This window comes from Salmo salar, chromosome 11, assembly GCF_965601325.2.
Source record: "Salmo salar chromosome 11, fSalSal1, whole genome shotgun sequence".
NCBI classification, from domain to species: Eukaryota; Metazoa; Chordata; class Actinopteri; order Salmoniformes; family Salmonidae; genus Salmo; species Salmo salar.
Window position 1 is genome coordinate 93410513 of NC_138301.1, and position 11604 is coordinate 93422116.

The window sequence follows — 11604 nt, forward strand, 5'->3', positions numbered from 1 at the left end:
TGGTTGATGCTTATTTATAAAACCCTCTTAGGCCTCACTCCCCCCTATCTGAGATATCTACTGCAGCCCTCATCCTCCACATACAACACCCGTTCTGCCAGTCACATTCTGTTAAAGGTCCCCAAAGCACACACATCCCTGGGTCGCTCCTCTTTTCAGTTCGCTGCAGCTAGCGACTGGAACGAGTTGCAAAAAACACTCAAACTGGACAGTTCACAATCTCTTCATTCAAAGACTCAAATCATGTACTCTGACACTTGTAGCTGCTTTGCGTAATGCATTGTTGTCTCTACCTTCTTGCCCATTGTGCTGTTGTCTGTTTCCAATAATGTTTGTACCATGTTTTGTGCTGCTACCATGTTGTCGTCATGTGTTGCTGCCATGCTGTACTGTTGTCTTAGGTCTCTATGTAGTGTTGTCTCGTGTGTTTTGTCCTATATTTACATTTTTAATTGTAGCCCCCGTCCCCACAGGAGGTATTTTGCTTTTTGGTAGGCCATCATTCTAAATAAGAATTTGTTCTTAACTGACTTGCCTAGTTAAATAAAATAAACAATTTGCAGAACATCCACTCCAATAAAAATCGGCCCGCGACTGAATCTAGTTGCCTACCTCAGCCCTTAACTCACCTAGTTTACAGATGAGGTGCACAGTGCCATTGTTACTGCAGAACGAGGGGTCCAGGTTGACCAGGAACTTGGCATTAAGACGGGCCACCTCCCCCTGCAGGATGTTGGGGATGGTCTGACGGTCATCCTCCTCATGTTTCCTCTTCCGGGCCGCGATGATGGGGCCCCTGTGGAGAGAGAATAGACATGGGTGTCATGACAGCCTGATCCCACTAATACACTTTCTCTATACACTGTAGGAAACGAGGATGGTCTTGTATCAACGACAGAGTGGTGGACAGATCTAAAGCAGGGATGCTCCAAAATGCCCGTCGAAAAATACTTTCCTACCCTGACCTAAAGTGTAGTGTTTCTGGACATGAAGGGGTGGTTAGGGTAAACTCACATGATGGGCGGCCCGTGGATGGCTGTCATGGCTGGGGCGAAGGTACGATACAGAGAATGGTTGAAGACAGGCGAGCGGATGTTTGCCATGACGGCATCCAAGAGGGGCTGGCACAGGTACTGCTGCTTGGTGCAGGGCACAGGTGGAGGGGGAGGCGTCGGCTAACACAGGTTTAGGAAAATGTCAGTTGTTAAGGAGCTAAATGAGCAAACGTTTTGTTGAATTGTTGACAATTCACATTCAATGGGTAACCTTTAGGAATTCACAACAGAAAGACATTTTGAAAACCAAGGAGCAATATAACAGCACAAAGATTATCAACACAGTCTCATGCTTACCACAGCCATATCATTCTTCAGTTTCTCCAGTGCTATCTCACACTTCTGTAAGGTTCTGAGAGGACACCTGCAAGTCCGGGAGAGGAGATATCATTCAATAACCATTGCTGAGACAAACTTGGATGGACACTGACACACATAAGCAACACAGTTGTATTATTTTACCTTGTGTTGGGGTCAGTGAGAATGTTCAGCAGGCTCTTCATCTTACTCAGGTCCTTTTTCCTATCTGTTGGGAATGCAAACTCCCTTTAGTGAGTGGGAACAGCCAAGAGTGGCAAGAAAAGTAAGAAAGAGCGTGGCCTGAGTGCATACCTTCATTTTTGTCTATCTTGTTGATCATCCTGCGCAGCGGCTCGATGTATTTGGAGAGCTGTTTGAGTTTCTCCATGTACTGCTGGTCCTCCTGCTGATTGGCCCCGGATGGACTCATCACTGAACTGGGGTTCCCTTCACGTCACCAGACAACCACGTGGGACAACAATTAGAATCCTCAGGTACATTCAATGTGTTTACATAGTCTTAGGGACACTGGGAAAATGCTTATTTGGCATAGAATGCAAATAGAAAATTATGTGGTTCCAGACAAATCAAAATCCTACGTAGAGCCGATTTAAGAATGTAAACTATAGTAAGGAAACCAATCAGATGTGAGGTATGATATTTAGGGGCTTAGGCCCCCACCTCTGCTCCAGCGAGGAGCTGGGACAGTACCTGGGGTGTTGAGGGGTCCTGGGGAGGGGACGCTATAGTTCTGGGGGGTGCGTGCGGTGGCTGGGCTATGCGAGGGCTGGGGGGATGGGCTAGGCTGGAAGCCACCTGGCGACGGTGTGGGACCAGAACTGCTGTGAAGAAACGCAATAAAGGGTCACAGTTGACATCAGAGAAAGTCATTCTATTTCAAGACTAGACCTGAAATAAAACTTTAGAATGCCATATTCAAGTCAATAAAAGCGCTACATAAAGTGAGAGTGGGCTCACCTGACTGAGTTGGGCTGGGAGGACGGGGGCTGTGGGGATGGCTGTGGCTGGGGAGGGGGGGGCATGGACTGGGGGGTCTGCACCTGTACCGGCGAGGGCGATGACATCATCTGGTGCTGCTGAACCTATGGAGGGGGTGAAAAGAAAAATGGGGGGCTCACACCAGACAAACCAATCACTGGAGACCCCAGCACATCTTTAGCTGGTTGGATGCTGCATCACGTTACCATCCATCCTAGATAGCAGGGAGGAAAACATCCTCCAGCCATTACGCCGACCAGGGCCTCAGTGCCTACTGAGGAAGATAGGAAGAAAATACTTATCTTACTGGTACTTACCATACACAATGAATACTGGCCAGACGCCCTTACACTGAGCAAAATAATCCACAGCATTTCCAATCACATCTATAGGCCTACCCTTAATGGATTCCAAATGGGAACCTGCTTGTAGAAGGCACAGCTCTCTTTCCATGAATCCACATACATATCTATACTGAGCATGAGAACAGATGTTCACTATCAGATCTAATTCCACTGGTCTGTATAAGAAGCAGGAGAGGAGGTTTGGGTAGAGTGGGGATGAGATTTGAGGGCTGCACTGAGGGATGAGGGTTGGCATAAGGAAGCACACCAGAGGGACACGGTTTTAGGAGAGGTGGTGGTCACCATGAGGGTCAGGTCAGGGTCAGAGTAGGAAGACTGCCTGGTCACTCTACCCTGGCGTAAATACCTGTGGTATTTGCTGTCCTCCCATGGCAGCAGAGTTTGGAGGTATGGCGGGGTTCGGGGCAGCGCGGGGCAACCGGGGTGGAATTTGCATCCCAAGGCGGGGCATCATCATCTTGGAGGACAGAGGGGACAACATACATGTCACAAGCAAAACAAGAAATGCAATGCATCAGCGGAGATGATGCACATGCACGCACAAAAAAAACACACATTCGGACACATGCATGCACGCTCCCAGGAGCAAAACCTGTAAGGTACATTACACAAGCAGACATGCACAAACACATGCATGCACACTTATTGGCACACAGACAGAGCCACAGTTACAGTCATATCTTAAACCCTGGTGAGAGAGAGAAACAGCCAGGCAGCGTTGCCAAGCATGTGACCCTGTCTCCGGAGTCGGAACAAACGGTTGCCATGACAATAGTGATGAGGCCTGCCATGGCCAGTGGGAACATGCTCCCTCTCCTCTTTAGGCCAATCCATGCAGTGTGTATGACAGCTATTTAAATAGCTTAGCTAAGTACAGTAGGTCAACATTGCCAACTGACTAGAAATAACATAGATCTCAATTTTTGGTTACTAAATTATTCAACATTAATTTATTAAACATTCTAGTCTGGAAACTATTTCAATGGTTTTATCAAACGACGGTTGCGTAGATAGGCATTGCATTTTGAATGGTGGAACCTCACTGGTACCCCCAGTAGGAGGTTTGGCAGGGATTTCCCAAACAGTATCTAATGATTGATAATGCCATGTATTTGCATCTACAGTAACAGTAGCGCTGGTAGATGCAGCAGCCGAGTTAAAGAATATTGTTGGTTTGCAGGGCAGAGTAGGCATGCAGTTGCAGCATTCACTGCATGAACAACACACATGCATGGAGGGGGAACAAGACATTCTAACGTTGCTGTGAGGTACAATAAAGAGACATCCTCTGGGAGATGAACTTTATTTTCTCTCAGCAGCCCACCCATGGGTTTCATTCTGAGAAATGCAGTAGAACACTTCCAGGGATTTTCAATAGGGAGAAGTAGCGGTGGGGAGAAGAGGTCTAGGTGAGTTCTAGTTTGGTAGAGAAGGGATGGGGAAGTGAATCCTAGCTCCATCCCTATTTTGCTTGGAAGCGATAGAGACAGGAGTACCAAGCCTATCAAGGAATTCTCAGAAAGCATCATATTCAAATGACAAACTAAAATGATTTCTTGGGTTACGTAGGAGACTCATCATTCAGTTCAAACCAAAGAACCCCTGAGCCTGAGCCATCAAGCAGCAACGGTGCAATTATTAGAACAGATGCTAACTTAAGTCTCTGTAGGTAACGTTGAGCTATAAAACAAGCATTACTACCTCCTGGCTATGGCAGTAGCTTAAGTATGGCAACAGGCAACACAGAAAAATATCCTTTGTCTTCCTCAAGTCATTTAACACCAACAGAAGAGCTTGCGACCCAAAATTAAATCAACTGCTGAAATTTCAAAGGGGTGAATCTGAAAGCATGCACTCACTCCAGGCCAAGCTCAGTGACAAGTGGCAGTTCCCAGTCAGTCAATCAGTCCCACTACACACCAGCTTGCAGTGCTGTGCTCTTACCTGTCCAGGTACTGCTGCAGCTAGCTGGGCCTGAGCTGCCGCCTGTTGGGCTTGCTGCGCTGCCTGCTGGACTTGCTGCTGCATCGCTCTAGCCTGGCCACACACAAACAGAACACAGCCCATAGACACACACACACACACACACACACACACACACACACACACACACACACACACACACACACACCCACACACACACACACACACACACACACACACACACACACACACACACACACACAGAGAAGCAAGCAAGCAGAGGGGAGTGTAAAAAAAGATACTGGAATAGGTGTGTTGTCCCAGAGACTATAGATTACGAATGTAGAGTGGACAATAAAAGGTCACCACTATTCTACAGAGGGTAAACTAAACTTAAAGTTCATCTTTTTCCATAACACCACCTCCGCTTTACCTGCAATGCTTGGATCTTGAGCTGTTGCTGCTGCTGCTGCTGACTGAGCGAGCTGATGGGCACGTGCTGTGTGGAGGGCATCTGTCCAGCGAGAGACTGGGGCACCATGCCCTGCTGCTGCTGGGAGTGGGGGGGTAGCTGGGCCGCCTGGGGCTGAGACTGGGCCTGAACCTGCTGCTGCTGCTGGACCATGTGCTGAATGGACTGCGCCTGGGCTTGTGCTTGGGCCTGGGCTTGTGCTTGGGCCTGCGCTTGTGCTTGGGCCTGCGCATGCTGCTGTTGGAGTTGTAACTGAACTATCTGCTGTTGTTGCTGGAGCCTTGATGGGTGCATCTGAAGAGAGATGGGGAGGGCATGTAAATACTTAAAGATAGATTATTTGAAGCCCCACAATATGCTCATTTTATCCTTATTTACCAAAAGATCAACCAATTGAACTGCCTTCTGTATGTCTCTGTTTGCTTTTGATGTACATCTAGGCATGCCATCCTGGTGGGGATTAGAGCTTATACAGGGACAAACTGGTGAGGGGCCAAAGGTGAAAAGAATTGTCACAATACCAACATTTTACAATGATGTGATACCAGGCCAAGTATCACGATACCGAGTAGTATCACGATACCGAGTAGTATCACAATACCGAGTAGTATCACAATACCACAGGGTTTGCCCCCCGATCACTTGTTATCCATCCAAAAACGTGCGGCACGCGAGTAGTTTAAAATTGCCAGCGACATGGTTTATAAAATTATATAAAATGTGTGCCAATTCGAGGTAGAAAGGGGGAGAAGGTAGCTCCGGTAAGGAGCGGTTTGGGCTAGAAACTTATGGCAAGCCTGACTGTCAATATGCTCCGTTTTTCCTCTATGGCACTAAGAGGCTGCGTGACAGCGAAGCCGACTGCCCTTCTTGTTCTTACAGGCGAAATGAAGAGGCGTACCCACTTCGCTTGCGCAGCGAGCCACTCCAATAATGTCTGCACACCCCAGCTCGCCATTACGGTAAAATAACATTTAAAAACTGATGGAGATGCACAGGAAGAATGGACAGAGAAGCAGCTGAGTAGGCTAATGGCTGGTTAGGGGATGTGGCTGGCTCCTCACAGCTGTCACGTGATATTGGATGAAGCACTCATTCTGACATGACAAATCTGACATCACGCTCTGAACTCTGGTATTCTATTTGTAGGACGTGTAGGGATGCATTCTGTGCTCAGTCATTCATTTCAAGAGAGAAGGTAGTGATCACAGGGAGAAGATCTGTTCGAGGCTATTTTGTATAGTACTATGGGTGATACACTCTGCGCCTGCACACTTTTTGTCAGTTTTTTACAGCTCTACACAACTCACGTGGATGACCTATTTTGAGATCCAAACGGCGAACATCGTCAAAAATGTACACGTTTTCATCCCTGTTATACCTGGTTCTGTTGTTGCTGGTTTTGGGCCTGCTGCTGCTGCTGGTTTTGGTGCTGCTGTTGGAGCTGTTGGTTCTGATGGTGTTGTTGCTGTAACTGTTGCAGCTTCAGCTGCTGCTGGACCTGAAACTGCTGCTGCTGTATGGCTGTCTGTTGTTGCATGGCTGTCTGCTGCTGCTGCTGCTGCATGGCCGTCTGTTGCTGTTGTTGCATGGCTGTCTGTTGCTGCTGTGCCTGGAACTGCTGGAACTGAATGGACTGCTGCTGCTGGGCAATCTGCTGCATCTGCATCTGCCCTGGACCTCCTACTACAGGGAGGACGTGGACAAAACAGACATACATCCTCCAGCTGAGAACTTGGGGAAAGCCCTGGAGGAAAAGCACTACACCTGAGCGTTACTGAGGAAACAGAAATATGAGTGTAGAGCAGTGCCTGTGAGCCGAGTTGAGCGGTCGGAAATCCAGCTCATTGCACACAGAGCGCTCCACGTCCATTTCCCCAGCTGCAGTCAAATTGTGCCCGCTCCGCTCCTCGCTCTGCTCCCACTCATCTCTGCTCACATGCTCTGAGCCTCATGGAGGACACAGGAATATGAGTTTGGAGGTCCCTGATCGAAAATCAAAATGTCATGACCAGTAGGCTACTGATCCAATTGTTTCTGTGGGCTAACAGACAGCAGCATTCAAATAAACATGAATAACGTGAGCAAGTTAAATAGCTTCAGAAATACACTCACTCGCTTGAGGATTTCCAGCTACACCTGCCATTGCATGCTGACCCATTTGCATCTGCCCCATGGTCCCCATGCCACCCATGGGTGCACCAGGTGGCCTAGGCCCCATGGCGATGCCCCCTGGAACCCCTGTGAGATTTGTCAGGGCATTCATGGGATCTGGAAGAGGGGAGACAGTATATACATTTTACACATGGGCAGCGGCATGAGTAGCTACATAGACATTCTTCTGAATGTCTTTCAGTAATGGAAAACATGTTTAGCAAAATCACAACAACTCACCCAGACCTCCTCCTTGTGCCTTTTTATCTGCAAAACAAAAAAAATATTACGTAACTCAACTTTACAGAATAATTGTCTCAAAATATGAACAGGAGTTAGACCTACATTGCAGATAGGAAAAGTATGTGGGGTACTTACGAATGTCTCTGAAGTGAATGATCAACCTTGCAACCAGGGACAAGTATTCTTCCTGTTCAGAAGTGAATAATAACACCATTATTATACTGAACAAAAATATAAATGCAGCATGTAAAGAGTTGGTTCCATGTTTCAAGTAAAAGATCACAGAAATGTTCCATTTGTGCACACATTTGTTTACATCCCTGTTAGCGAGCATTTCTCCTTTGCCAAGATAATCCACCCACCTGACAGGTATGGCATATCAAAGCTGATGAAAAAGCATGATCATTACACAGGTGCACCTTGTGCTGATGCCAATAAAAGAGTACTAAATGTGCCGTTTTTTCAACAACACAATGCCAGAGATGTCTCAAGTTTTGAGGGAGCATGAAATTAGCATGCTGACTGCAGGGATGTCCACCAGAGCTGTTGCCAGTGAATGTAATGTTAATTTCTCTACCATAAGCCGCCTCCAACGTTGTTTTAGAGAATTTGACTATACATCCAACCGACCTTACAACCGCAGACCACGCCTGCCCAGGACCTCAACATTCAGCTTCTTTTCCTGCGGGATCGTCTGAGACTAGCAACCCGGACAGCCAATGAAACAGCAGGCTTGCACAACCGAAGAATATCTGCCCAAACTGTCAGAAACGTCCTCAGGGAAGCTCATCTGCATGCTTGTCGTCCTCACCAGGGTCTTGAACCGACTGCAGTTTGGCGTCGTAACCGACTTCAGTGGGCCAATGCTCACTGGCACACTGGAGAAGTGTGCTATTGACAGATGAATCCCGGCAGATGGCAGACATTTTAGTGTGTATGGCATCGTGTGGGCGAGCGGTTTGCTGATGTCAACGTTGTAAACAGAGTGCCCCATGGTGGAGGTGGGTTTATGGTATGTGCAGGCATAAACGAAGGACAACGAACATAATTGCATTTTATCAATGGAGATTTGAATGCACAGCGATACCATGACAGGATCGTGCCATTCATCCGCCGCCATCACCTCATGTTTCAGCATGATAATGCACGGCCCCATGTCGCAAGGATCTCCACACAATTCCTGGATGCTGAAAATGTCCCAGATCTTCATGGCTTGCATGCTCACCAGACATGCTGGTGCTCTGGATCAACATGTACAACACTGTGTTCCAGTTCCCGCCAATATCCAGCAACCTCACACAGCCATTGAAGAGAAGTGGGACAACATTCCACAGGCCACAATCAACAGCTTGGTCAATTCTATGCAAAGGAGATGTCACTCTACATGAGGCAAATGGTTGTCACACCAGATACTGACTGGTTTTCTGATCCACGCCCCTACTTTTTCTGTGAATAACAGATGCATATCAGTCATGTGAGATCCATAGGGCCTAGTGGATTCCTTTCAATTGACTTATTTCCTTATGAACTGTAACTCAGTAAAATCTTTGAAATTGTTGAATGTTACATTTACATTTTCATTCAGTGTAGATGAGATGGTCATTCTTCACCAATAATTCCAGTTAATTATATAGAATGTTACTGAGTGTTGTCTGATGATCCATGAGGTTACTAGGTGTGTGTAAATTAAAAACGTTCACTCACTCTAGATTTGGCTTTGACATAAACATGATTCTCCATGTCATTGCTGGACTTCGTGTGTGCAGTCCCAGCCTTTCTCATCGCCTCTTCACTGAAAAATAGATTCAGATCAAACGAATGTTGGGAGATTATATATTTTTTCCTGCTGTATTTTGCTAACACACATCCCAATGATATTATATTCATGGCAGATTAACTGCAATTTACTCTAAATGAGGCCAAGCAGAAATGTAACCGGGTCTGTGATGACTATACCTCGCATCTAGCTAGCTAGCCAGCTAACATTAGCTAGCTAGTTACATAGCAAGCGAAGTAACAATAGCAAAGGCTAGTTGGCTTGCCAGCTAGTTTGGCTAACCTTTAGCTGAACGCCCAATTAGTTCGTCTCAAAACTTCTCAAACTGCAGGTCTTTTTTTGATCAAATTAGAACACATGCATCATCAACCCAGATGATGCACATTGCTTACGGCCTCATATCAAGAATGTTCAGTAGCGAAGCTAACTGTGGTGAGCTAGCCACTGTCGTGATAATAGCGGAGTAAATAAAATATCGCAACGTTTACAAAGTTTTAATAAAACTAAATTATCTCACATTTGTGCAACAACTTTCTGTCGGAATGCGGGGCTTCTCCAATCGCTTTCTGGTCCTGGGACCTCCATTGCAGACATCGTTTTCAGACAAGCCTGCAAACGTAGGCTTTGAATGAATGCAGCACCAAAAACCATAAATAGAAAACATAAACGTACTTCCGGTTTAAATTCTCCATCCATTCAAGAGCTGCTACATCTGCAACAATGTAGCTGTAGTTTTCAAATACATCTCTGATTAGATTGATTTTAGTAGTGCTTAATGTGATAATCTAATCTTTGACTGGAAACGAATACTTTCAATGGGGGTGGAATTTTAGGAGTAGGCCTATGAATTTCATGGATCTACAAAACGTTCTATTTTGCAACATGAAGTGAGGCATCTGCATGGGGCTGTTAATCTGAACTGCAAGGATGTACATGTTAACTGTGAAATGAGGAATTATATGTCCATTGTTTTACGTGCCGTTTTTTTTTTTTTTTTTTTTTTTTACACAGGGATAGCACAGTACCCGCTTCAAAGCATCGCCATGTAATTGGAATATTCTGAAATATTCTGTAATGGTAGCTATAGTTTTGTTAATGTGGTGTATGATTTAAATATGTTCACCCATGTTAACACAGTCTTTAATCCTGGGACCTCAATTTTATTTAAATTATTTTTATTATTATTATTATTATGAACACAACAAATACAAAAAACAGAAATATACAAACAAGAGTACATAAACCTAACAGACAGGGGAATTACATATCAAGATTCATTTTCAATTTGTTAAATACTTTTATGGTGCGTATTGCTTTTTGTTTTTACATTTACTGATAATTTCAAAGTAATATTTAAATTATATCTTAAATAATGTGAAGAGGGGTTTGTTCTCTGCCCACTTCGTTTTATGGATAAAGAATCTTCCATGAAAGATAAACAAATGAACAATGAAAGTTAAATCAGGGTCCATATCATTTGGATCAAAATAAAACATAATATCAGAGTCTCTCAGATTAAAATTAATAGTTGTTTATTTTAAAATAGAATCTTCTAACTCACTCCAAAATCTTCTGACATAAGAACAGTCCCAAAATAAATGGTCAAGAGTATCTGGGTCACAACCACAAAATACACATGTGTTATCAACAGCTATTTTAAATCTGTGTATGATAAAGGTCATTACAGGGTAGATTCTATGAATGAGTTTATATGATACTTCTTTCAACTTATTAGATTTACAATATTTACCAGACAACAACGAAACTTTGTTCCATTTCACCTGTCCTAGGGCTGCATTCCAGTACATTTTAGCAGAGGGAATAGTAACATATTGACATAGTTTCCTTATATACATGTTATTACATTTATTGTTTAAAATGTAAATTCCTTCTAATTGAATTGAGGCTACAAAATCCTCAACAGTTGCACTTGGAGTATTGTTATATTCTCATAAATTCTTGATAATCATATAGTTAGCCATCATTATTCAAAAATTGTTTAACCCAAATAATGTTGTTGTCAATCCAGTTCTGGAAAATAAAGACTTGTTTTTGTATTTTATGTCTTTATTATTCCAGATTGTATACCTATGTGGGGAAAACTTGTGTTTGTAAATGAGGTTCAAAGTTTAAGTACTTGTTTATGAAAGTTAGCAAGCTTAATAGGGATGTTACCCATACCAAATTCCTGGGACCTCAGTCTATTCAGAATCTATTTCAGGATCTTATGACCTCACCACTAGTTTCCATTACCCACTAGACAAGAGGGTGTTGAAATCAAGGAAACCAGAAAGTGTCCTGAATTCTAGCAGTTGC

General features: G+C 44.5%; 1 protein-coding gene across 4 annotated transcripts in view; it reads right to left on the minus strand.

Moving 5' to 3' along the window:
• LOC106563166 (mediator of RNA polymerase II transcription subunit 15-like) overlaps window positions 1–9954 on the minus strand; it is a 13219-nt gene extending 3265 nt beyond the window's left edge. Inside the window, exons 1-16 of one of the 4 annotated variants that reach the window (XM_014128451.3) lie at window positions 9806–9954; window positions 9216–9303; window positions 7647–7698; window positions 7509–7535; window positions 7230–7385; window positions 6496–6797; window positions 5076–5408; window positions 4664–4756; window positions 3066–3176; window positions 2334–2458; window positions 2067–2197; window positions 1668–1802; window positions 1518–1581; window positions 1353–1419; window positions 1015–1175; window positions 630–796 (exon numbers count right to left, since the gene is read on the minus strand). In XM_014128451.3, coding sequence (XP_013983926.3) covers window positions 630–796; window positions 1015–1175; window positions 1353–1419; window positions 1518–1581; window positions 1668–1802; window positions 2067–2197; window positions 2334–2458; window positions 3066–3176; window positions 4664–4756; window positions 5076–5408; window positions 6496–6797; window positions 7230–7385; window positions 7509–7535; window positions 7647–7698; window positions 9216–9303; window positions 9806–9939 — 2146 coding nt within the window. In that variant the 5' untranslated portion in view covers window positions 9940–9954. Of the gene's footprint in view, window positions 1–629; window positions 797–1014; window positions 1176–1352; window positions 1420–1517; window positions 1582–1667; window positions 1803–2066; window positions 2198–2333; window positions 2459–3065; window positions 3177–4663; window positions 4757–5075; window positions 5409–6495; window positions 7101–7229; window positions 7386–7508; window positions 7536–7646; window positions 7699–9215; window positions 9304–9805 lie in introns of all 4 variants that reach the window. The other 3 variants (XM_014128450.3, XM_014128448.3, XM_082958148.1) reach the window with 3 other exon arrangements.
• Window positions 9955–11604: the final 1650 nt, after the last annotated feature.